At 53.2% G+C, this 23,913-nt stretch overlaps 11 protein-coding genes across 11 annotated transcripts; 5 read left to right on the top strand and 6 right to left on the bottom strand.

The window, feature by feature from the left end:
• Window positions 1-266: 266 nt before the first annotated feature.
• On the top strand, window positions 267-1,703 carry Z520_08376 (uncharacterized protein; the record flags this gene model as incomplete). The annotated part of the gene is made up of 1 exon (XM_016778873.1): window positions 267-1,703. One exon carries the CDS (start codon window positions 267-269, stop codon window positions 1,701-1,703), a length of 1,437 nt encoding a protein of 478 aa, XP_016630244.1.
• Window positions 1,704-2,250: 547 nt separating this feature from the next.
• Window positions 2,251-3,045, top strand: Z520_08375 (uncharacterized protein; the record flags this gene model as incomplete). The annotated part of the gene is made up of 3 exons (XM_016778872.1): window positions 2,251-2,484; window positions 2,614-2,834; window positions 2,916-3,045. 3 exons carry the CDS (start codon window positions 2,251-2,253, stop codon window positions 3,043-3,045), a joined length of 585 nt encoding a protein of 194 aa, XP_016630243.1.
• Window positions 3,046-3,416: 371 nt separating this feature from the next.
• Window positions 3,417-5,141, bottom strand: Z520_08374 (uncharacterized protein; the record flags this gene model as incomplete). The annotated part of the gene is made up of 4 exons (XM_016778871.1): window positions 3,417-4,287; window positions 4,359-4,581; window positions 4,646-4,904; window positions 5,016-5,141. The coding sequence occupies 4 exons, from the start codon at window positions 5,139-5,141 to the stop codon at window positions 3,417-3,419; spliced, it is 1,479 nt and encodes a 492-aa protein (XP_016630242.1).
• Window positions 5,142-5,642: 501 nt separating this feature from the next.
• On the bottom strand, window positions 5,643-7,337 carry Z520_08373 (uncharacterized protein; the record flags this gene model as incomplete). Its single annotated transcript, XM_016778870.1, has 1 exon — window positions 5,643-7,337. One exon carries the CDS (start codon window positions 7,335-7,337, stop codon window positions 5,643-5,645), a length of 1,695 nt encoding a protein of 564 aa, XP_016630241.1.
• Window positions 7,338-7,551: 214 nt separating this feature from the next.
• Z520_08372 (uncharacterized protein) lies at window positions 7,552-8,353 on the top strand (the record flags this gene model as incomplete). Its single annotated transcript, XM_016778869.1, has 2 exons — window positions 7,552-7,676; window positions 7,732-8,353. 2 exons carry the CDS (start codon window positions 7,552-7,554, stop codon window positions 8,351-8,353), a joined length of 747 nt encoding a protein of 248 aa, XP_016630240.1.
• A 43-nt stretch (window positions 8,354-8,396) lies between these two features.
• On the bottom strand, window positions 8,397-9,557 carry Z520_08371 (uncharacterized protein; the record flags this gene model as incomplete). The annotated part of the gene is made up of 1 exon (XM_016778868.1): window positions 8,397-9,557. One exon carries the CDS (start codon window positions 9,555-9,557, stop codon window positions 8,397-8,399), a length of 1,161 nt encoding a protein of 386 aa, XP_016630239.1.
• A 1,441-nt stretch (window positions 9,558-10,998) lies between these two features.
• Window positions 10,999-12,887, bottom strand: Z520_08370 (uncharacterized protein; the record flags this gene model as incomplete). The annotated part of the gene is made up of 5 exons (XM_016778867.1): window positions 10,999-11,703; window positions 11,759-11,774; window positions 11,838-12,546; window positions 12,645-12,681; window positions 12,795-12,887. 5 exons carry the CDS (start codon window positions 12,885-12,887, stop codon window positions 10,999-11,001), a joined length of 1,560 nt encoding a protein of 519 aa, XP_016630238.1.
• Window positions 12,888-13,492: 605 nt separating this feature from the next.
• Window positions 13,493-15,363, bottom strand: Z520_08369 (uncharacterized protein; the record flags this gene model as incomplete). Its single annotated transcript, XM_016778866.1, has 3 exons — window positions 13,493-14,219; window positions 14,306-14,517; window positions 14,614-15,363. The coding sequence occupies 3 exons, from the start codon at window positions 15,361-15,363 to the stop codon at window positions 13,493-13,495; spliced, it is 1,689 nt and encodes a 562-aa protein (XP_016630237.1).
• Window positions 15,364-15,862: 499 nt separating this feature from the next.
• On the bottom strand, window positions 15,863-17,611 carry Z520_08368 (uncharacterized protein; the record flags this gene model as incomplete). The annotated part of the gene is made up of 2 exons (XM_016778865.1): window positions 15,863-17,347; window positions 17,399-17,611. 2 exons carry the CDS (start codon window positions 17,609-17,611, stop codon window positions 15,863-15,865), a joined length of 1,698 nt encoding a protein of 565 aa, XP_016630236.1.
• A 368-nt stretch (window positions 17,612-17,979) lies between these two features.
• Z520_08367 (uncharacterized protein) lies at window positions 17,980-18,618 on the top strand (the record flags this gene model as incomplete). The annotated part of the gene is made up of 1 exon (XM_016778864.1): window positions 17,980-18,618. The coding sequence occupies one exon, from the start codon at window positions 17,980-17,982 to the stop codon at window positions 18,616-18,618; it is 639 nt and encodes a 212-aa protein (XP_016630235.1).
• Window positions 18,619-19,946: 1,328 nt separating this feature from the next.
• Window positions 19,947-21,410, top strand: Z520_08366 (uncharacterized protein; the record flags this gene model as incomplete). Its single annotated transcript, XM_016778863.1, has 3 exons — window positions 19,947-20,265; window positions 20,327-20,572; window positions 20,644-21,410. The coding sequence occupies 3 exons, from the start codon at window positions 19,947-19,949 to the stop codon at window positions 21,408-21,410; spliced, it is 1,332 nt and encodes a 443-aa protein (XP_016630234.1).
• Window positions 21,411-23,913: the final 2,503 nt, after the last annotated feature.

Raw genomic sequence — 23,913 nt, 5'->3', positions numbered from 1 at the left:
TATAATGAGTCTTTCCCTTTGTCAGTTGGGTCAATGGTGAGTACCTCTTTTCTCTTTGTCAAACGTTGGCCGATGACTGCTTTGAGAGCCTTTATTTCCTTCCTCTTCGTTTGCAAGACCTATTCTTGGATCCAACAGAGTGACAATACTGTCCTGGTGACCTTTTGTCTTTATACCCTGTAACCGTTTGGTCAAGATTCCTCTCTATCTGTTTACTGCTTAATCTTGCCTTTTCTACGGCGAACCCTGTATATCACTTTTCAGCCATGAAATATCATACGCGCGCTTGTACACTACGCACCTTCTTGGTGACATCGGCTTTCTTCTGCACCTCGTCTGCTTTTCAAATCGTGCCTACTCCAGCGCTTTTCCGGAGAGACGACTCATGTTCGGCGGTCGACCCCAAGCTACCCAACAGTTTCTCATGTGCTTCAGGGAACAACTGCATTTCTCTTGACAACTCGTCGTCGGCACTCTGTTGCCCGGAGTCCAGTTCATGCGACAACATTCAGACAATATCCTGCGACATATCGTCTCAAAATGCCACTGCGAATCCGACGGCAGGAATCTTCACAACGAGGCTTGGGGACAAGTTGCCACAGTGCGGAGATAGCTGCTGTCCGTTCGGATATTCCTGCATGCAACAGTCTTCGGGGCCTTCCATTTGCAGCATTATCCAGAGCACGAGCATAGTAGGAAAAACGGACGGGTCTTCTGGTAATTTACCCAGTTCTTCCTCGACAAGCTCTTCGGCCACAAAATCGGCGACTTCGAGCCCCTCAACGACCAAGTCGACATCGACTTCAAGCCCAAGCAGTGGTAGTGTATCAGCAGCCCAGGTCGAACCTCAATGCAACAAATTTCCCATCGGGGTTTTCCTTGCCGGGTTCTTTCCTGGCATGTTTGTCGGCGCCTTCCTGATGCTGGCGTGGGTCATCTGCAGTGGACGACATCGTAAACCAAATTCCCGGGACTCTTCTGGCTCGTCAATCTACAAACCAACCATCTCAGACCCCATTCCATTAGATGCCTCTGGCGGAAGGACGGATTTCCTCCGCAAAACCACCGATCGAGCAAAGTCCATGTTTTCTGCAAAGAGCAATCGGAACAGCCAACAATCCGCTCCTAGTCACTGGAAGATGCCTACACCACCGGTACCCAACAATATCCCCGTCGTCCCAGCAGGCATACCTGTCACGCCAGAGCGGAGGCTCGCCCATGAACCCAGCATGGAAAGCATCAAAGTTTACACTCCACCAGCTGGGTCAGTCCAACACCCCAATCCCGCGGCGATTGCTCCACTGAGAGGCATGGCAGCGCAACGATTCCCGCTGACGACCAAAAACAACATGGGCAGTCCGTTCCAATCCCCTCCAAACAACGGCAGCAACGGCCCTAACACAGCGAATAGGATGAGCAGTACTTTGAGGAATGAGCGGGGTGTCAGCGTCTTCTCTGGCGAGTCCGAGCTCTCAGCCGGTGAGGATGGGCCTACACTGACGCCAGCACGATACAATGGTGGTTTCAACCCTGCACAACGCATGCGGTCCGAGAGCAGAGACGAAATCAGCAGACCAAACACCACTTTTACCGAGATGTTGCATGAAGCCGGATTCCCTGATCCGATGCAACCCCCAGACCAACGTACACCGGCTGTGCCGAAGATACCAGAGGGCTACGCAGGGAGGAGTTATCGGGTGTGAATAATCATTTGACGAGTCTCATTCGTTTGTCAAGAGTGTCTGGACAAGAGGAATTGATGGAGCCAGCAAGCGGTTGGATGATGGACTTTTTTCCCTATGAATAAATGACAGCTCATGGAATGTGGATTGAAAATAGTGTCAGCTAGCACAACACTCTCGCTGCTCTGACTTAATGGGTCGGAGGTTAATATGATTAATTCGCGACGCAATAATCGTGCTGGATACGGTGCTTCGTAATGTGGACATAAGGACCTGGATTTTCACCTTGAAGCGACGCTGTATCCTCCTTCCACCTAGACTGGAGGTAATCAGACTTGCAGAAAGAGCGATACCAGAGGCAAGAAGGTGCATGTATTTGGTTGCATCGCCCCAGCTTTCCACCTCAGCCTTGCTACTGCCCACTACTGCCAGCCTCGTTTTCTCCGCACGCCAACTTGGAAGACCAACGAAATATTTCGAAAACCGCACCGAACCACAACCACCATCACCACAAAACCTAGCGCCTCAAATCCTCCCGGTCTCTTTGGTCCCAGTGTTATCTGCAGACATGGCCGAACGCACACCCTCCCCAACACCCTCCGAACGGGCCCGCAAGGACGCCGAAGACCGGCAGCGCGAGGAAGAGGAGCAGGCGAAACTGCCGTACAAATGGACGCAGACGCTCGAAGAGGCCGAGGTCAGCGTGCCCATAGCGGGGAACCTCAAGGCGAGGGATTTGGTCGTCGAACTGAAGAAAAGCCATATCAAGGTCGCGGTCAAGGGGCAGGAGCCCATCATTGATGTATGCTGTTTTCGCTTCCCCCCTTCTGCTTCTGCAGTTTGCTCTTTTTAAAAAAAAAAGGCCGCTACATAACGCACGCGGGCGTTTCTGCTACTTGTTTGGGGAAACTAACATGTCAAACTGCGGCAGGGCGACTTCCCCCACCCGATACAAACGGACGACTCGACGTGGGTCCTGTCCACCAAGACGGACGGGGGCAAGGAGATCCTTATTACCCTCGCCAAAGCCCGCGGCTCCTACTGGTGGGCGCACATTGTCACCTCAGCACCGAAAATCGACACCACAAAGATCGTGCCGGAGAACTCCAAACTGAGCGAACTCGACGGTGAGACGAGGGGGATGGTCGAAAAGTAGGTCAACGCCGTATATCCCTGCTCTGTTTTATCCGGAAGACCAGATTCACTAACGCAACCGTGGCTCGCCCAAACTAGGATGATGTATGATCAGAACCAGAAAGCCATGGGCAAACCAACGAGCGACGACCAGAAGAAGGAGGACCTCCTGAAGAAGTTCATGAAGGACCATCCGGAAATGGACTTTTCGAATGCCAAGATCGGATGAGATGCGAGAAGGGGCGAGAAAAAGTGAATGGAACAGAACAGGCCGATGGAGCGGACCTTGGGATGCCCCTGTGGACAGTTGCCCCAGGATCCTGTTCCCCGTGTACGAATTGAATGACGGAGCATAAAATTCACGATTCACGAGGGGGAAAAAATAACGGGAGGGAAGGTACAGCATCGTCAGGAGTTTAGAGAGTTGGAGTGTCAATGGCGTCAGCAGCATTCTTCGGACCAGAGGACTTTGAATCAATCAAGCTTGTAACCGTCAAGAACATGCCATGCAGCCCCAGCTCCAGAAGACGTCGTCGCAGCGAGGGAGTGTTGCTCGTCATGGTTTCTTGTCTCAACCGCCCGCCCGACTGTGCCCGTGAATTACAGCTCATCCCGCTTCTTGCTTGTCCCTCCAGCCTGTCTCAACCGCCACATCTGGATTCCATGTCTGGGCACCTCCGCCTGCAACGTCCCCCCGCCTTGGACGGTCCCAGCCGGCGTGCCAATCAAAAGGGGATTACTCTGATTCAGGCCTGTTGCCCAAGTTGTCTCGCTGGCATTATAATATCCCGTCGCGTTTCCCACCGCCAGTGTGCCGTTCAGGACCTGGGCCGCCACCTCGGTGCTCATGACCGTCTGATTGCCCCAGACGTCGAACAGATCCCAACTCTGTTGAGCATTTGTGTTTGTGCGGAGGCCGCCAAAGACATCGACGAGGCTGTAGGACATTGTGCGGGAGTTGTTGCCCGCGTTGAGAAAGGCGACCACCTGATCGCCATTGCTGAGGCTTCCCTGCCACACTTGAACCTCTCCGAATCCCCAAGCGTCCTTATCGTTCACCTGTTGTCTGACCGTCCTGGAAACGGCACTGACACTGGGATCCTGCGATATGGCCAGCACTGCGGGGTTGACGAGGATCGCATAATCGTCTGGAGAAAGCTGGTCGAGTTTATTCCCCATGATCAACGGAGACTTGATGGCGGCCCACATGCTAAAGTGGACTTTATATTCGTCATATGACATGCCGCCGTTTCCTACCTCGAGCATATCGAGGTCGTTGTAGTACCCCGCTTGGTTTTTGCTGCGAATAGAGCTGGCCTTGCCGAGGATGTTCATGACCGAACAGCCATAGCCAGGGAGTTGGCAGTAGTATTCGTCGGGGCCACAGGGGCACGATGTCGTAGGCATGGAAAAGCTGTCCTGGATGTCGCCGGAGATGCGGGCACTATTGGCTATGGTGGACGCCCACTCCCTATCATAAAGGAATGTGTCGTGGTGAGTCTGGGATCCCGAAAATCAGCTCCTTCACGGTGAAGGACTTACCAAGGTTTGTCGTCTCCCCAGTTACAAAGCGAATACACAAAATTCCGGCCTGTACTGTTCAGAGCGTTCGACATGGCGGCATATCGATCTTGGCTCAGCTTTGGCGTGCCCGAAAGACCTTCGTTGTAGCAATTGTCGTATTTCAGATAATCTGCACCCATACTTGCCCACCATGTCGCGTCTTGAGTCTCATATCCTAGGCTTCCGGGGTATCCTCCGCAGGCTGTCGAGTTGAAGGGGAATCTGGTTAGTGTCGGAATAAATCTGAAGGAGTATGGGGGACAGACTGTATTTGCCTGCACTACTGTATACGCCAAAGTACAGGCCATATCCGTGGAGTTGATTTGCTATGCTCTGGAGGCCGGAAGGGAATTTGGCCGCATTTCCGATCAAGGTCCCGTTGGCACTGCGATTGAGCTCCGTCATGGCATCGTCGAAGATGACGACGCGGTAGCCAAGATCACGGAAACCGAGGGAAACCAGCCGCTCGGCATTGGTGAGGATCGTGGATTCGTTGTATGCAAGGCCATAGGCATTGTATGTGTCCTGTTATGACCCAGTCACCTCGTGCGTTCACGTGAAGACAGCCGGCGATCAGGGGGTTGGGTGGGATGAGATGGCAAGGCTGTGTGCCGCTGGTGCCGACGGGCATCTTACCCAGCCCATTTGAGGCGTTTGAGCAAGGCCGTTGTAGCTGAGGCTTGCCGCCTTGACAGTCTCAAGCAGCAGCGCAAGAAACAGCCAGGCGTAAATTCTGGTCAGCGATCCAACATTGGAAGTCATTTTGGTTCCCGAAGTGATAGCAAGTCATGGAAAGCGCGAACGCGATATGATGGAAGCAGTCGAAAGTAGGGAAGGCGGGACCGGGAGGTGTCCCTATAACGATTCATAGTATTCTGCATGTGCACCGGTGGATATGTTACATTTGCCAACTCGAACTGTCGGCTATTGAACTCGCAGAGTCTCATTGCATGTTGGATCAACAGAGGCTTTCCCCGCATTGTTTGTCCAGGAGTCCGTGGTTGAAAGGCTAAAAGAGGCGATCCCATTACTCATGACGCCACAGCGCATCTCTGGCTGTGCCTTGCAGATCCATTTCCAGCAAGTAAGCGGAGGTTTGTTCGCTCGTTCGCTCTGCGTTGATGCGGACGTATTCTGGACTCGGGACAATATATGCCGGTCAAGAGATCTGCAAATCCATCTCTCAGTCGGGGTCAAGAATATGCCTGGCCCAACTCAGGACGACGCCTTGTTGTGGAAAAGACAGCGTCCACGTCGCTGGTCTCAGGTTGGTCTCTTGAACCCCATCATGGCCAAATTGATATCAGGCGGATGCGGCCTTTGTCGAGGTTTTGATGGGTCCATCCCAAGAGTGTCTCCATCGCTGCCGACGTCACCCTCCTCGTAGATACTGGTGGGTTCATCGGTGCTGAAAAAGCCGTCCCATAGTCCCTTTTTGCACACGAGAGCCCCAACCAAAACAAGGGGAAGTTGCCAGACGCTGGCCCAGAACAGTCCTCTGGCGCTTCCTCCGGCTCCTTGCTGTTTCCAGAAGCGGATCGCCTCTCGACTCATCCAGACATTGCATGCCGTGCTGATGACGAGGAAGCCTTTGTCGACATATCCCGTAAAATAGAGAAGCCCGCATATAGGGAACATAGCCAAAGAGTACCGCAGAGCAACACGTGCGTTTCGAGCAGGATTCATCCAGGCCAACATTTTGTGGCCGGCATTTCGATAGTCTTCTCGAATGGTGTGCGACAGGGACATGAAATGAGGAAACTGCCAGGCAAATAATAGAGCTGCCAGGGCCCAGCCTCCTATCGAGTTCTCGGAAAAGAGCAGATCCTGCCATGAGTGGTGCTCGGAGGTGGCAGCCTCGCCTGCAGCTGCGCACCAGCCCATCAAAGGGGGTATTCCGCCCACAATCGCGCCGACCCACGTGTTTGCCGCCGAGATTCGCTTCATTGGCGTGTAGACCCCAGCGTAAAGAAAGATATTAAGAGCCGACAGTCCCGCCACCGTTGGGTTGGTCCCCAGGCCGAGGAGAAGCAGGCCAGACGCACCGCAGACCAAGGCAAACAAGGCGGCAGCCCGCGGAGAGACCAGCTTTCTTACAAGAGGCCGATTTCGCGTTCGGGACATGAGAGCGTCATATTTTGGCTCAAAAAGCATATTGAGGGTGTTGGCACAGGCGCATGACAAGAAGGTGCCTGATGTGAGGAATAGTAACGTCAGAGTTGATGTGGAAAGCGATGAAGTTACCGACGAGGACGTAGAGGATAGGATTTCCGGAAGCGGATATAGACTGTAAGCCGAAGTGGTCGAGAGGAGGATCAGGAAAGATAGTCGCGGTTTGGTCAACGAGAGGAACGTGGCCAGCTTCCGTCGGAAGACAGCTGATTTAGGCATCGCGGTCGCAGCAGTCGTCAACTGGGACGAAGCGTCCAAAGGAAGGGATTCCTCTGATGTGTCCGGGTTGCTCTTTCGTCTCTTCCGTCTTCTGTGTGGCAACACATCTGCCTCTGATTCACCACTTTCAACAGCTTTGCTGACTTCCAGCCCATTGTCGGGGCCCTGGCTCCCTTGATTCAGGGGCTCCTCTTTGAAGGATAACGCCTTTTCTAGTTCTCCTTGTGCTCGCGTCCGTGTGACTTCGCCAGGCACATCATTTTCCCTTCGTCCTGTTGGTTCCGCAACTGTGCGGACCGCAGCTAGCATCCCACTCTTAATCCATCCTCTCTCAATTGAGGTGTTGGCTGAGAAATAGTCGTTCACAAAGCTCTGCGAATGAGGGATTGTGCTTCTAGGGACCTTTTCGATGGGAAATATGCCACTGTGGAGCTTCCTATTTGCGTGCAGGCCAGATCTCAAAGTGCTGTGCGGCCGCGACGATTGGCGAAGACATTGTGTGAAACACGCCGAGCAGACACGAGAGCCAGATCCGGACAATCGGCCTGCTGCCGGAGCAGCAGCCATAACGGCGGTGATCTAAGCTGGCGGAAATCGTAGAGTGGTCATTGAACAACACGGTGGTGTGAAGAGTGAAGATCGAACGAGATGCAACTTGGGCTTGAGTTTCGGAGGAGCTGCGGCGTCTCGACTTGGAGTGCGGAGTTCAAGTTTGAATCTGTCCCTCTATCAACTGGCCACTTGAATCAACAACATTACTACAACGTCCAAACTCGACGTTATGGCTGAGCTCACGACAGACCAGGTCAGATCTCTGGATCAAACACGTCAAAGACTTCTGGCTCTCCACAAGTCATTGGTTGCTTTGGGATCAGAGCTCGTGACCCAAAATCCCCTTCCTTCCTGGTAGGGACACTTCCTTGACACGACGCAGCCGCATACAACTGACCACGTCGGACAGGCCTGCTCTTCAACTACATGCAAACCTTGTCTCTAACAACCTGCAAACCATTGTCTCTCAGCTAGCTGAGCACCGGGACACTTACCAATCCACCGTTGCCTTTCCCACACCCAAATTCCCTGGTACCCAACGAGCCTTCATTCTCGAGACCCTCCTTCGAACAAAGCTAGAACCCAACGTAGAAGACTGGGTCGAGGAAGGCGAGAACATCAATGCACAAAAGCACAAGGCCACTTTTCGGGGGTTGTCGGACGATGACCGCAACGCTCTTTGGCAGTGGGCGCCTGGGGCAGCAAATGGTGCCGCTCGGAAGCAGAAATGGGGTGCAGACTTTACTCTAGAGGAGAAGCAGAAAGGCGTAGAGAACGTGGCCACAGGCCTACGAAGGCACCTAGTCGAACCTCCTGATGACGAGGGGGAGGAAGGGCCTGAAGAGGAGGAAGACGAGTACGAGATCAGCGACGAGGAGGATGAAGGCGAGGATATGGACAAAATGGACATTGAGAAACAACCTCCAAAGACTGAGGCCAGCTCAGCTTCTACAGAAACGAGATCCGCCTTGCCAACCGCTGGCCAGATGGATCTGGGAGCTCTCCACAAATTCATGACCACTGGACGTTGACCGCCTCTCAGAAACGACGAGACTATTCCAGGTACTCTACAATTCAGGACACAAGGTTCGTCCAACTGGGAAACCCGACTTTGCGTCCCACCCCAGGCTCTCCCTGCCCGTCCGCAGTTATGGTCGAATCGTGCATCCAAAGGAAATTCACCCACTCACTGTCATCCATTCCGAGAAGCATCTCTCTGTGTACTCGCCATTCCACCGTCACATTGACGCTCAACAAGGACGATTTGAGGGCCTGCTCAAACTGACTTCTCTCGGTTGCAGTGACTTGCGTTGCAACAGAGACGCTGGACTCAATGACAATGGTCAATGTCCGAAGAGATTTGAGGAAAGCCAGGCCTTCGGTTACCCATGTGGCTGCACACACGAACACCGTTGAAGGACGATCTTGAGGAAAAGGAGCAACTGTCAGAATGTGCAGCAACCCCACCATCGAGTCCGCCTGTGCCAACAGCAAATCTCGTGTGGTGATATGGACGGTCAATTTTGTCAAGCTGCTGTCGCCGGACGGATTCTCTGAGTATTCTCCGGATTTTTGACCGACTTCTCCTTTCTCATCCCAGCTGATTTCGACGTCTGCGCCGCCACCTCTTTCCCCCAAACCGCTGTCACCTCCTGTCTCCGTGACGCCGGCCAGTGACCTGAGAATTGACCTCAAGGACCATGCTTCCGTCACACTCGCAAGCAAGTGCACTTCCAGCTTTCGGATTGCTCGTCGCTGGACTGGCATCAGAGCGTCTAAGAATCGCTTTGTCGCCGAGGTATTTGATCCCATGGTTGCTGGGCAGTTGACACGATTGACTTGCAGAGGCATCATGCGTGTTTCCCGGTAAAGTTGACGGCAGAGGAGAAGAGGCTGCACAACATTGTTGCTTGCGGCGTCGGTACTCGACCCGGGACCAGAGAGCTTGTATTGGTCTCCCACCATACCGAGAAGTCTCGATGGAGAGCATACTTGTCGGGGTGGGAAGATCTCAGACGACGGGACCATGAAGACGTATTGGAAAACCCTTTGCCTGAGCTCGTACGGGAGACTGAGTAGCGGCGATAATGACAACGCTGTGGCTGCCATGGGAGCAGTGTTGTCCTCCTTCGTTTGACATTGCTGCTCACGATGTGCTTGCTCTTCCCCTCTGCGAGCTGGCGGCTGTTCTTGAAAATCCGCAGGGACAGAAGCATCGTCTGAATCAGGAAACATCTCGTTGGGCTGGAGGCTTTGGTCAATGCCACCCTTTGTTGCCCTTCGATGTCTTCTGAGTTGTTGTGCTTTAAGGCCGAAGAGATGGAAAGACAATTGGACTATGAGTGCGAGCTAAAGACGGGATTCACAGCGAGATAGAATGGACGACTGTGTCGCAGCTTGTTGCCTGTGATTTGGCAGCAAACGCAAATACCCGACAAGCACGTCGCGAGATATTACCACGGAGGAGTGAGTAAGAGTGGCAAGACTCGGCACACCGCATCCTTTATTTACCCTGACGGCAGCACAATCCGATCTCGGTTACAAGGAGTGCATCGGCTGCAATGTGTTTGTGGGCCGAATCATCGAGAGACTTGTACCATAAATTCACCTCGGTGACAGTGCGGCTTCCTCCACGATTGTATGGCATACACTCAGCGCCGTATCCTACGGTATGGGGATTACATATGCGGCAGTGGAGGACAAACTGGAGCACCTAGTCATGAACAAGCGAAAGCCTAGACAGTACACAGTTTGGCTGATCTTGACGGAGACGGGCGGAGGTGGATGTGTATAGCTTGTAAAGGCAGGTGGAGAGGGAGTGAGATGTGGCTAGGAACGAGGCTGTGTGGATGAGGGCATTTAGGGTTGTCTATCCTGTACGAGGTACAGTATATGGAGTATAATATTATTTGTATTGTAATCCATTAGTTGCCTACGATGCTGATTTGCCGCCCCTATTTAGATTCAACCTGGTGCGAGCCAGCAGCAGCCCACGAGCCTCACATCAGCTTACTTGTTACGGTAGCAGTCCCGGCAGTAATTAGGTATATCATTTGACATCTGAAAGATGAGCCTTTTCCACGGGGCCACATGTGTTTTACATAAACAAGCCAAAGGGCGTGATGATGTCCTCCCTTCCATATGAATATGGAATGAGTACTGGAATTGGACAAGGAAACAATATGCGAGGTGACTCGGTGACTCGGACATGCCCCCGCCCTTCTCCCTTTCCCCTTCCTTGACAAAGTCGCGGGAGTAACAACTATAATATCCTGGTATGGATATGTACCACGACAGGGCTATGGCATATGCGTTGGGCTCTTTCTCTAGGTACGTATGTACCTTAGCATTCACCCTCGCACTTTTGGGGTCAAATGCGCGGAAAACCCTCCCTCTTCATATTCCGTAATCCTGGCACGATTGCACCCGGTGGCGCATCTTTCCGTACCACCTCTCCTAGACGCGGAGAAAGGTACTGTATCTGGGGAAAAACAAGAGACTGTGAAATATGGCAAGATACAACGGGAGAACGATATACTGGGGGTGACGATATTTTTTGTCTCTTTCTTTTCTATCCATTACAAAACGTCCCTGCAGATGAGGAGACGACATTCGGCGCTTACAATGGCGCTATATAAACTGCAGTATACTGTCTCGCTTTGCTCAACAGACAGGATCACAGCATCGCCTTGGGCATCTGCTTGATGGCCTGCCTAACGCCGAGATCGGCGAGGACCTCCTCTGCGCCGCCCAGGATGGCGTCGAACTTGTACGTGCGGTGGAACTGCTCGACAAACCTGCCCATGCCCGTCTGCGTGATGCCTCTCCCACCAAAGATGTTGACGGCGTCGTCGGCGACGTCGTGCGCGCACCGCGTCGCGTAGCTCTTCAACAACCCGATCGGTCCGCCCAGTAGCTTGGATTGTTGGGAGTAGTCCATCTGGTTCATCTGGTAGGTGATGGTCTCGAGCCAGGACTGGCACGCTTCGGTCAAGGAAATCATCTTGGCCAGCTTTTGCCGGATCACGGGCTGGGAGACGAGCGGTTTCCCAAAGACGATCCGCTGGTTCGTCCACTTCAGACACTCTTCCGTGATGGTGCGCATCCACCGGATCACCGAGCAGGCCATGGCCCAGCGCTCGTGGTTGAAGTTGCTCATAATCACAATAAAGCCGTTGTCCTCTTTGCCTAGAAGATGGTTCACCGGCACTTTGACGTTGTCGAATTGGATGAATGTGGTGGCCGCCGCCGTCGAGTAGGATGTCTTGATGCGTTTGGTCTCGACGTTGTCGTCGCGTGGTACCAGAATCACACTGAATCCCTTTTCGGTTTTACATCCCGTAACAAAGTAGTCGGAGAACATGCCGTTGGTGATCCATTTCTGCAACCACGTTAGCCGACTCAAGCCCATATGGAGTGTGTTTCTGCAGTTTTACCTTTGTCCCGTTGATTCTGGTACAGCAACTGTCAGTATGGGGACGTTGCGCAACACGCACGCACGAGCGGGAAACTCACATGTAATATTTGCCGTCTTCGGTCTTGGTGGCAGTCGTCCTGATCCCTGCAACATCACTGCCCGCAAACGCCTCGGTGATGGCAAGACACATGAACTTCTTCCCGCTCAAACACTCCTCTGTCACTTTATCCTTCAACGCAGAGTCATTTGCCCACTGCCTCACGGCTGTCAGTGAGATCATCATGCCTGCCATGTTTCCGTCCTGGAAGCCTCTTGCCATGCCGCGAGAGAGCTCCTGGGCGACGATCAAGTCGTGGAAATAGTCAAAATCCTCGCCCTTCACGCCACCAAGCAGTTTGCGGCCGTGAAGGTGTTTGCCGGGCCCCAGCCGCATCGCGAGCAGGCCATTCGAGGCCATCTTGTCGACCAGTTCTTGAGAGATGTAGGTGCCGTCGAGTTCCTTTTCTTGAGCTTCCGGGTAGATGTCTCGGTCCACGAACTCTCGCAGGGCCTTTTGGAGGGCGCGGTGAGAATTGTTGTAGTAAGGGGACTTGAATTGGGGAGTCAGCCACACCGGCTCCGCGTAGGGCACTTTCGACAGGTCGCCTGGCTTTGGGTCTATGACTTCGGGTTTCTCGCCTTCAATCGTGCCGATGCAGAGATTCGCATATTTCTGAAGCACTTCATGACGGTGGAGATTGTAGAAAGCGGTTGTGGCGTCCTGGCCGGCGACCTGTTGAAGAACGACGTTGCCGCCGGGATGAGCGTCTGCAGGCGGTCCTCAGTCCAGATACACGAATGAGACGTTTGGGACATGATCGGCTCTAAAGGGATGGGTGATGCTCCCAAAGAGAGTAACAACCTACCAAGAAAGTCTGAGAGGTCGTAGACCTTGTGATCAATCTGAAAGTATGTAATGTTAGTGCTTGAGGAACTCGTTGACGAGCAGATGAAGCTGCCAGTGAAATATTGTTTCTTTCACAATAGAGGTGCCCTTGATTGGAAAGGGAACTTACGATGCACCAGACGTCGTCCTCTGTGTTATGCTCTGCAACCTCTGCACGGGTGTGCACCTTGCTGGGTATTGTCTGAGATGCCTTTTGAGCCATTGTTGTAGAAGATATATTTTGTGGAAGGAAGGCACGGAAGGAGCGCGATGAGAGACGGATCCTGGGAATTCAACGATCAAGATATCCTTCCACAGAGAATGGGTTTCTTCAACAGCGAAAGCGGCGAGCAGCTCGTGGATTGGCACATGTACATATTCGGGTCTAGAACAATTTGTCGTGGTTCATCGCAGCCGAGGTTCAATTGAGCTTCGAGCAGCCAATCGCTGATCTGGGTGACCAACGAATTGCCCGGCCGCTGATTAGCCCGCAATACCCGGCTGAACGAGGCTGAACGAGGCTGAAAGAAGCTGCAAGGCTGGGACCGAGCGTTGAACAGACTACGGCCAACATTCGGCTTTAACAAGGGCAAATCACACAGCTCAAGTACGAATCACTTGCATCCGGTCAACACCGGTTGCTCAAGTGACTTATATCGACGAACAGAGTCGCGCCCTGTCTTGTTGGATGTAGGCGACGAGGCACAGACCTGAGTGAAGACTAGACGACAAGGTTGTAGGAACAAAGACAACTGCGGTCTCGAAGGCGTCACGCGAGTCTAGCGTGATGCAACGGTGAACCTATTATGAAGCCCACAACTCACTACTCTAGGTCCGGGTGATGTTCAGCCTCGTATTGATCACGTCAACAAGCTCCACCGTGGCTTGTATGTAGGGCGTAATAGTGTTCCTCACAAGAGTCCTTTGCTCAAATGCATATGCCAACCCGATGAGTAATTCCTCACTGAAATGAGGCCCCATGAAACTGATTCCGAAAGGGAGGTTTGGTGCGGTGGCGTTCAGGTTACCAAACCCATTTGGAGTGACTGGTGTATCAGGAGGGAAGGCTCCAAGAGGGACCGTTACGACGGGCGATCCGATCAGAGCAGGGAAATTGGGAGAAAACTCCGTGGGCAACACCAGGGCATCCAGGGAGTAGTTGGCAAGCGCGCCGGTAATTCCAAGTGGGCCCGCCAAATAAGTATTCATGGTGTAGTTCGACCAGAAATCCGGAGAAGTGTTATTGAAACCAAGTTCCAACGCGCCGTCCCAGACCAACGTGTCGCGCTCCGGCCAATCTTCCAGAGGAAACGAATGGGTAAAATTGCGAACGTCTGCCACAGAGTGGACATTGTTGGGATTGTACGAGAGCTCCGAGAGGTAGTTCGCAAGATCGCTTATGAAATCGGCTTCAAGAACGATATTGGAGAAGTTGCCTTCATTGAGGGCATCGTAGCCAGTGAAGTTGGTGTTGTCGATGATAGTCGCTCCTGCCGAGCGAAGAACGTCCAGCGCGGCGTTGAAGACAGGCACGATCGGCGCAGCTGTAGCGTCACTACAAATGGACATCAGCACTGGACTGGGAGAAATCGGACGACAAGGACTTTATCCAAGTCACTTCTTCAAGAAAAGGATGCTTACAAGGACAGATCGATGAGATTTCGCGGTACGCCGATCCTCTTTCCCTGCAAGGCCGAAAAGTCGCATGCCGCTACATAGTCGGGAATGGTGTCGAAGGGAATTGCAGATGTGTAGTTATCGTAAGGTGACTTTCCTGCTATCGCCGACAGAACGTATGCCGCATCTTTAACTGTCCGAGCCATGGGCCCGACGGTGTCCTGATGTTCAGAGATCTGAAGCAGATCAGTCAGTGCCTCTGCAACGTGGATTGACGTTGATGCGTCGAAAGACCAACGACAAGACGCATGTTTCTCTTGCGGGCAACTCACAGGAACAACCAGGTCACGAGACGTCAATCCGACAGTAGGCTTTATGCCGACGAGGTTGTTGACGTCCGACGGACTCAGGATACTGCCATCCGTCTCAGTGCCCAAGGCAGCCAAGGCCAATCCCAAAGAAGACGAAACACCGCTGCCAGAACTGCTGCCACTTGGATCTTGACCAGGAAAATAAGCCCCGATGGTCTGCCCTGCAATCGCCGACCAGCCGTTACTCGTATTGAAGGAACGGTAATTCGCCCATTGGCTCAAGTTGGTCTTCCCCAGAATCACAGCTCCCGCCTTCCTAAGATTGGCGGCGATTGTGCTGTCTCGAGGAACCTTGGCGCCAGCGAGCGCGTAAGAGCCGGCTGTGTTGTCCATTGCATCAGCGGTGGCAATATTGTTTTTGATCAGAATCGGTATGCCATGGAGTGGGCCGTGAACAGTGCCTTGCGCTCGTAAAGAGTCTAGTTCGGCTGCGATGGAAAGAGCATCGGGATTGAGCTGGGTCACCATATGCAAAGTTGAGTTCAATTGCGTGATGCGCGCAATGTATGCCGTGACAAGGTCGACACTTGTGAACAAGCCCGATTCCAGCCCGCGGATGAGGTCTTCTGTGGTAGCTTCAATCAAAGGTGGGAAGGCAGTGCCATTGATTGCCGTGCGTTGATTCCAACATGATTGAGCGGCCACCAGAGTAGTCAATGACTGCGTCACAAGCAGGACACTCAGAAGTTGGCGGACTGATCCAAAGGCCATGTTGAGGAGCAACGCGCAATGAAGGAGCGTACTAGGTGGAGGTCAACATGATGTCCTTTGGCTTCATTTAAGGCAAAGTCGGCTCACAGGGCCGGCAGGACAGGTCACGACATAAGATAGCTTGATAGAAGTGCATCTCGTACATCCGCGTAGATCGCCGGCCATTTCGTCGATAAGCCAGGACCAGCGCAAAATGGTCGCTCTGTAATTGGCTGCTGTCTTTCCTTGACGTTTATAGATGCAGTCGGGGTAAGGCCACCCCACAAAAATGCATACGACCGACTTATCGAGCTGCCAAATTAGGCAGCTCAATAGTCGCTGGATATTCAACAGAACTTCCCTGAAATGCACCAAGCCAAACAGGAAGGCCGTCATAATTCGGAATGAAAGTGTGCGGCCGTGATGGAGATATCGGCCACGCGCTGTTTTTGGCTTTGATCGGCTCGAAGGGAAATCCGCGTCCTTTGGAGGGCGCATTATTTGGCCTTTTCACCTGCGCCTACACTTTTGCTGCTCGCCGCTTCGAGAGGAATTGTTTGGCTTCCCTCAAGAGGCCCACAATCAGCGGAACTCCGACAGGACCCAACAGTGGAAGGAGTACGGCGATCTTGTGCTCGTCAGGAAAGTAAACCTGGCCGACCATGGATTTGTCGAAAAAGGCCTTTTCGCTGTCTTTGAACGCCGTTTTTGCATGAGTGAGGGCCAGCTCAAATCTACCTTCGAGCGAGAAGTCGCAACACGCTTTGAGGTTAGCTATCGAGTCGTCCACTAATTGAGCGACGTGTCTCGGGATCGGAATGTTGCTGAGGTGTTGAGCCAGTCGAGCTAATGATCCCAGACTTGAGGCAGCATGGAGGTACAGAGAGAGAGCTGACAGGCGTTTGTAGGCGTCGAGTCGTAGCTGAAGTGGTCGAGATTGAGCCGAATCATCCGGATGTAAGACACCTAGCAGCGACAGTAATTGCGAAGCAAACGTCTCGAACGGTAGACGTAACAGCTCTTGAGTGACATGAGCAGGTATCACGTTTCCGTGCACAGGGTGCGGGCGCAGAGGTGGATTGAGAATCCGTATTCCACCCCACTGAGGAATCAGCCATGAATTTTCATCGACGCCTTCGATATTCAACGGTATCTGATCCTTGGCCGGAACATAGAGGATGAAATTGAGCGTAGGTCCATCCCCAATCGACGGCGCCAAAGGCCACTCTGCGGAATTCACAAAGGCGGTCAGATCATTCTTTTGGAGAAAAGAGCCGTTATGTCCTTCTCGATAAATGGGCTGTATAGCGGGAGGCAGGGTCGAATAGAGTTGCACCTGGGTCGTGATCTCGAAGTCAGCAATGGATGAGAGTGCTTGGACAAGAGGCTCGATGTGATCCCGGAGTGCTTCGTCAATCTCCCAACTTGCAGGAGCACCGCTGGCTGTGAGGAGAGAGAAGGTGAGGTGGAATTGCGGAGACGATTTGTATGCTCGATTGATCTGCTTTTCGACTTTGGCGACGACATCGAGGGGTTGAGTTTTCAGAAATGCCTGTGCGTTGTGGCTGTGGGTGGACAGAGAGACTGTCTGAAGCGCAGCAGCAATTTGTTCTTCTCTGAAAAGTGCATGGAGGGTTTCTGCAAGAGGTTTGGCAACATTTGCTCCAGCACCAGGAGGTATACGGGCACGGGCGGTCGCAGTAACAGTATTCAGAGCGAAAGCGAAGCCATCTTGCGTAGGCTCAAGCAAAACTCGCAATGCGGGTGCTCCGTGGTTCAGGGACGCAGGATCCTCGCCACAGCTCGCGCCCCTTTTTTCTTTCTTCCCGCCAGCTCCTAGCCCATCTGGCCCCAGATCAACCAGGTGAAGTCTTTGGTGGAGGGTTGGGTATTCGTTCAGGTCATCCAAGGCTTGTTGGGTAGCCTGTACCAGTTTCTGGACGTCTGAGCAAGGGAGATCCGCTGCAGAGAGCCAGAGATGCAACGGAGTCGCTGTGGGTGTATTCTAGAGACTGCTATTAGCATTGGGATGACTGCACAGAGATGCGCGGCTCACGAGTCCCTCTGCCCAGTTAAGCATGTCCTGCAATGGCAGGCTCGCACGATAGATCGAGGTGGTTTGCCACCATACTGGAAGTCCCAGAAAGATGATGACAGCCCAAAAGGACAGTACAATCTGGGTTCGCAGGCTCACGGCTTCGGGCTTTTCGGGGGGAGGCTGTTTCGACGAAGGCACAGCGTCGGGAGGAGCGGTAGAACCTTGCTCCATTGTGGCAGGTCCAGGTGCTTGAGGTGCAGATTGGCTATTGAATTCTGTTGGATTTCCCTTGCGACACGTCCATCACGGCCGAGAAACGAATGCTGGCCTTGCGAAATGTAGTGGTTGTTGCGGGCTTGCAAGGACAATAATCAATGGAAATCACATTTGCAACGTGTTTGTATGATTCAGACGCTAGCCTGGCGACGATTCTCCTGACTCAGTGCTTTGAACAAAGCCCAGTCCATGAACACAACTTTTCTATTTCTTGTCATTCAATCACTCATTTCAGGGGCCAGCGCTCAGTCATACAGGATGCATTCGTTATAACACGGCATCCAGTTTCTTAATTGACTGCCCTTGGAAATACTCGGGCTGAAATGGCCGCTCGCCGCAAAGCTCCTGCTCTGCTCAACCCTCAAGCTCGGTTGAGCCCGCCGTCGACATCATCATTAAATGTACGACCAATACAACAACAGTCAAGAACACTCTTCGACTCCCTTCTGTCTTCAACGTTGGGAAACTGTGCGCTTCGGTCTATGAGCCATACCAAAGTTTTGCCGTACTCCGCTGCAACAGTTTTCAAAGCCGTCGCTGACGTGGCGGGCTACCCGACCTTTTTGCCCTTCACAATTTCATCCAAGGTCACATCAAGGGATGCTTCAGGCTATCCGACCCGAGCTAGCCTGAAAGTCGGGTACGCGACACTCGGTATTGAGGAAGACTGGGAGAGCATAGTTCGGTGCGATCCGGCTCGAGGGATCATCGAGGCGAGAAGCAGCGAGGAGCACAGTAACGGTCTTTTTGAAACCCTGAGTACCAAGTGGCTCATTGCGCCTTCAAAAAAAGGGGCCAAAGACAGCACTGCCGTCAAGCTGAACGTCGACGTCAAATTCCGCAATCCTCTCTACGATCAAATGTTTGCCCAGGTGGAAAGTAAGGTCGCAAGTACAATGGTGTCTGCTTTTGAAAAGAGGGTCGAAGAGCTCCATCAGAAGCAGGAAAAGCGGCCGCGGTGAGGGAGCGGAAGGCAGCAAGGAGACAGAGATCAATTGCAACAGACATGCATCTGAGACCACAAATCCCTCAGAAGGCAATCACTTCCTGAGGTAATCTGCCAATGCACCGATTCAATGGAGTTCGCGGCCCTGGGATCGTCTGGGCCAAGATACGACTGAGAACGTGTCAGACTTGTCCACGCAGTGCTAAATGCTCCAGGTTTGTTGAGCTGCGACTTCAAGATTGAGCGGGGACACCGGCGAAAGTGATAGCACGCATGGCGCGACGCAGATCGTTTGGAAGCGATGATGCATCAATTCTTTCTTCACACTCACTCATCTCCGAATCTGGTATATAGATCATACATTGTGGGCGGGCAAGGCTTTTTGCTAGCCTGGTAGGGATTTCGAAGCAGGCTTATAGATAGAGAGGATACATCTCCAGTGATGAGCGCTCTCTCTGCTTGGAACTAGTGTAGATAGTCCTGGCGGCTGTATGTATTATTGAACGCATTTCTTCGGGACTGCAAAGTGGCAACGTCACAGGATCGTCACAGAGTCATAACGGACAGCCGAGGGGACGAATCTCGTGGGCGGCTCGAGAAGGAGACTGAGAAGCAACGCGGCATCGACTTGGTGCCTCATAGCTGCTAAATGGTCTCGGGAGCTGCTGCAAGATGAGGACTAATAGTAGACGAGGGTTCTTCTTCAGGGGCTCGTTGGCACGGCGGAGCTTGTCGGAAATATCAATGACACAAGAGCAAGAAGAGAGTACCGAGATGCACCGTGGTCTGTGATACATGACGACGAGCAACAAGTCACAGCCAAAGCTCGACGGCGAGAGGCTGACACCTGGCTAGAGGTGTGACAACGAGTGGGACACTGGGAACTGCGCCAAGGGCTGGAGAGGCACTGAGGGCAGCTTCTGCAGCTTCTGCAGCTTCGCTTTAGTTCTCACTACTTGCTACTAGGCCGCCTCATGTCCCACCACTCACACGCAGCCATCACACTCTCATCACATCCCCTCCATCCCAACCTACCACCGCCTGCCAATCACTCGCCCTGCTCCCGATCTCGTCCTCTGCTGCTGACTGGAAGATCAGCTTCTGTTAACCGCCGAGTGTTATGCACGCTACGCAGCCACGGCAAGCCATGGAAACAACCCTACCAGCACACCAGCTCTCACACCTTCAGAGGGGCCCTCCCCCCCTTCAGCTTCCCTTCCCTTCTCTGGCGGGCCTTAAATTTGGGATATTAACATAGAAGCCGCAGCGCAATCTCTGTTGGGATTCGCAATCCAACAGCGCTGCCCTCTTGTTTCATATGTCGCTGCGCTCACCGTCAGTGTCATGGCCTACTGGCATGACCGCCTTGCGACCGGTTGCCGCAGCGCGCCTCCATCCTCCATGTTCAAGACCATAGTTGGCCTGCTGCTGCTGACCGCATCCCTTCTCCCACGCGTCACCTCTGCCCTCCAGTCCGTTGCTGGGTCGCCTTGCGAATCCGTCTGTGCCAATGCGGGCTCCCTCGAACAAGACGTCCTCTGCCTCGATGCAGATTACCAGTCCCTGCCCTCGGGTCGAGCGTTCCAGAACTGCGTGGCATGTCAGTTGAACAGCACGGCGGTAGACACGGCGAAAAATGAGACGGATGTAGAATGGGCATTGCGTATGACAATCTACCTCTTACAAATGTGCTAGAAATAATGCTGAGATGTGGCTTTTGCCAGTGGCCCTTCGTTACACACTCGCGGGGTGCATGTTTGCCATCCCCGAAGATCACGTCTCGATCAGCAGTCCATGTCAAGTCAGCTGTGCGTCCCTGAACGCCTCGATCGGATACCAGGTTACCAACAACACCTCCAAGGCTCAACCGGGCAACGCATTTTGTACCGCCGACCCCTTTGACGACTACACCATCAACAAGTGTGCCCTATGTTATAGCTATATCCCGCAGCAATTGTACCAGGCAAACTGTAAGGCCCGCCCGAGTTTTTGAGAGGCTAGTCTTTCGTTGTTCTCTTGCTCATATCCTTGACCAAATTAGTCCTGCAAGCCCTGCACATCGCCTGCCGCCAACCGCCCGTACCGGGCAAACCATTCTTCCCGGACGCCCAGTCCATCTTCAACGAGACACTGATCGCGGGCCCAGCGGCGCCATCAGGCAATACCGGCGGGCATGGCGGATTGCACGGGTGGAAACTGGCGCTGGCCATTGTTTTGCCAGTTGTTGGCGGCATCATCCTCTTGGTGGGTGCGTGCTGGGGCTGTTTCGCATTCACGCGCAAACGACGCCAGCGCATGGCCCAGACGGGCCGGATGAGCCGCGTGCACGACGCCCACGCCGACAGCATGTACTACTCGCCCATGTCTGCTAAAGCTGAGGCCTGGAAGGCCGAGGATCTCCCGTGGGGCGTGTCCGAGCCGCCGCGAGAAATGCACGCCATCAGCCAGACCATGTTACACGCCAAGCACAGCCCCGGCGTCGCGCAGGGCCGGTGGAGTCATCAGACCGGAGGAACCGGCGGCGGCCCGGGCTCGGAGCAGAACACGCCCTTGAGAAGCAGTTTCCAGCGCGAAGATGTCGGTCCCGGTCCCGAGCAGGTTCGGGATCCGAATCTCCATGATCAGTTCTTTGGCATTGACGAGGAGGCCGACGACTTGCCCGGACCCAGTGGTGGACACGAATATTATCCTGAACATCATGAGCAGAGTGGCGGTGGTGGACACGAGTTTCATCCTCAGCAGATTCATCAGCAGCATGGCCTCGGACAGCTCCGTATGCCTGATGATGAACGGGGGAACTTTATTTGATGGCAGTTCTCTGGACGAAGCAGGGGAGGCGAGATGGGAAATTTACGATGACATGACCCCGAATGTGACAACCCCAGTCGTGGAATGAAACCCGTCCAAAAACCGGTCGGACAATATTAGAGCTATGGGGAAGACTGTCATGGACTCTTTCTTTTTCTTTTTCACCTTGGCCCCACTTCTGCAGGCTTCCCTGCGGTGGAATGTATCATATATCTCCTATACGAGACCTGTGCGAGGCTTGCACGGTTTCTCCCCGAAGACACAAGTTTCGAATAGTAGGATAACCATGTCCGCCGTTTTCCTGCGGGAATCACACACAATCAAAGACTGCGTTTCCGTGGATTGACTCGTTCTATGGGAGGAGAAAAAGCTGGCAGACACGGGGCTCTAGGCCGTCCAGCCGGATCGACATTGCACAGCCTCGTGGCTGGTGCGGATTCCCCTGGTCGGAGATCGTGGACGGAACCGGACTTCTCTGCTTCTTCGTCTCTCAGATTGCGATCTTGGCTGCTGTCCATTCTCTTGTTGTTCATGCGCTCCCGCGTCGGTCCTCAGAAGTTGCGCATCTTGGGTTTCCTTGTTGGTCCGCGATGACATTCGCAGTCGCGTCCTTGGTTCGGGGCGGAATGTTCGAGGCGAGCTCCCGCGTCAATCCTCAGGTACCTCGTACGTCGCTCAACCCCCTATTTGCCTGCAGCCTTGTCTCGTGTGGCTTGTCAGCCTTACCAGTGATTGAATTGTCTTCGATTGTAAATTCTTTCAAGGTGCTGCTGGCATGCTGTTCAGAGCTTTCTCAGTCATGTTTCGCCTTTTGGGAGATGGTGAGGACGGCTTAGAGTAGAAATGCGAGTCGCCAGAAGCGATGGGTCCCCGGGTCAGGCTGCTTCAGCCGCTAGGGACGGTTTGTATACCCCCAAACCTCTATTGCCACAAAGGTACTATAGTCGAATTTGTATCCTTCTGCCTTGTTCCTGGTAGGTTTTTTGGCGGCCGCTGGCATTCATTCAAGTTTTCATCCCTGCAATGCGTCTAGATTCCAGCACGGTGGTTCTCGCCTCGTAAATCCCACGTGTCCAGGAAGGATATAAGGATTAGAGAAGGGGGCTAGCAGCCCATGCAACTCAGTGAAGGAAAAGGATCTGTTCGTATTCCTAGAATGAGTCAGCCTTTCACTGAAGGAGGATATCATAATCTTTGCACATCAGGATATTTCGCTTTGTAAATCATGGTCGCAGGTGGAGCGACGTCTTAGGCATGGCAACAGTCTTGTCGACAGAGAACCTCAGCACCAAACTCTTTGATTTGGGACAAGTTCGTTGCGTTGGAGATTTTGGGGACGAGAAAATGCTGACCAACTTTTCAACATTCGAAGACGGGAACCCCAGCTGCGATCAGTGGGCTACGGAAGCATTTCTCTGAGCATTCTTGTTCGATTCGGCTGCACAACTCCATGAAAGGTGAGGTCTTCTGGGCAACATCAGCGTGCAAGTTCCAGCATACAGGTGACGGTGTTTGTCTGGCCCTCGGGTCTCCAGGATGTTGAATGGTCTTACCAGTCGCACTGAAAGCTATTCCACCGTTTCGTCGGCACCCGTGACTTGTGGAAGAAGCAAGGCGGATCAGAATTCAGCCTGCGTGATTCATGGCACCGAAAGGCAGCCGTGGGGGGTTCTGCGCCCTCTCCAGGTCGTGAGCGTCCTCTGCCGGAGCATTTGCTAAAGAACCTGGAGAGCCAGGGTCTGTCTAGGGAATGAACATCCTCCTCTTGTTGGGTATTGTGATGGCTCCATATGTTACGGGCGCATCAACAACAGTCGAGGTAATGTCACCATAGCAGGCAGAAAGAGAGGTGATCGACAAGAGTTAAGACCAGGGTGCAGGAAATGTGCACTCCGAACCACGGAAGGCTGAGCGAGGATCGACAGTCGTCTTAGACAAGGTTTCAGATCATCGTCGCCGCCGTGGCAGATGTCTGGGGAGAACAGTCAGAGAAACCTCAGTCGATGAAGAAAGAGGAGGATATGTCCAGGCTATCGGTGGAAAAAAAATTCACTTTAGGGAGTTAGCCATCTTGGATGAATTCAAGGTCCAGGGCGCCACAAAGCGAATGGCGTGCCTCATCTCGCCTCACTTTTTCTGGATCACGAATATCACAAACACCCGCTGGATACATTCGCGGCAAAATTTGGCCCAGGCGTTCCAGGAAACAGCCGCAGGAGATCACCTTGAATTTGCACAGAGCGGTCTGGGGTGTGAAGGGGTCCGCGAACATTTGCTGGAGTCGACAAGAGGCGGTCTGTTTGCCCGCAAATCGCGTCGTTCGGCTCGGTAACAGTCAACGAAAGAATTGCAATTGTCACAGCCAGAGCCTGAGAGTTTTGGCCTCTGCTAAGCCTGGCCATTGGGGGAAAGGCACGTCCACTTGACTCGCCTGATGTTTAGGTAAAAGACGGCGGCCTTTCCTACCCATTGGTGAAGCTCCAGTCAACCGCGCCAATGCCAG

Source organism: Fonsecaea multimorphosa (assembly GCF_000836435.1).
Source record: "Fonsecaea multimorphosa CBS 102226 unplaced genomic scaffold supercont1.18, whole genome shotgun sequence".
Taxonomy (NCBI): Eukaryota; Fungi; Ascomycota; class Eurotiomycetes; order Chaetothyriales; family Herpotrichiellaceae; genus Fonsecaea; species Fonsecaea multimorphosa.
The sequence above is the reverse complement of the archived record's forward strand: the minus strand, read 5'-3'. Positions and strand labels throughout refer to the sequence as shown.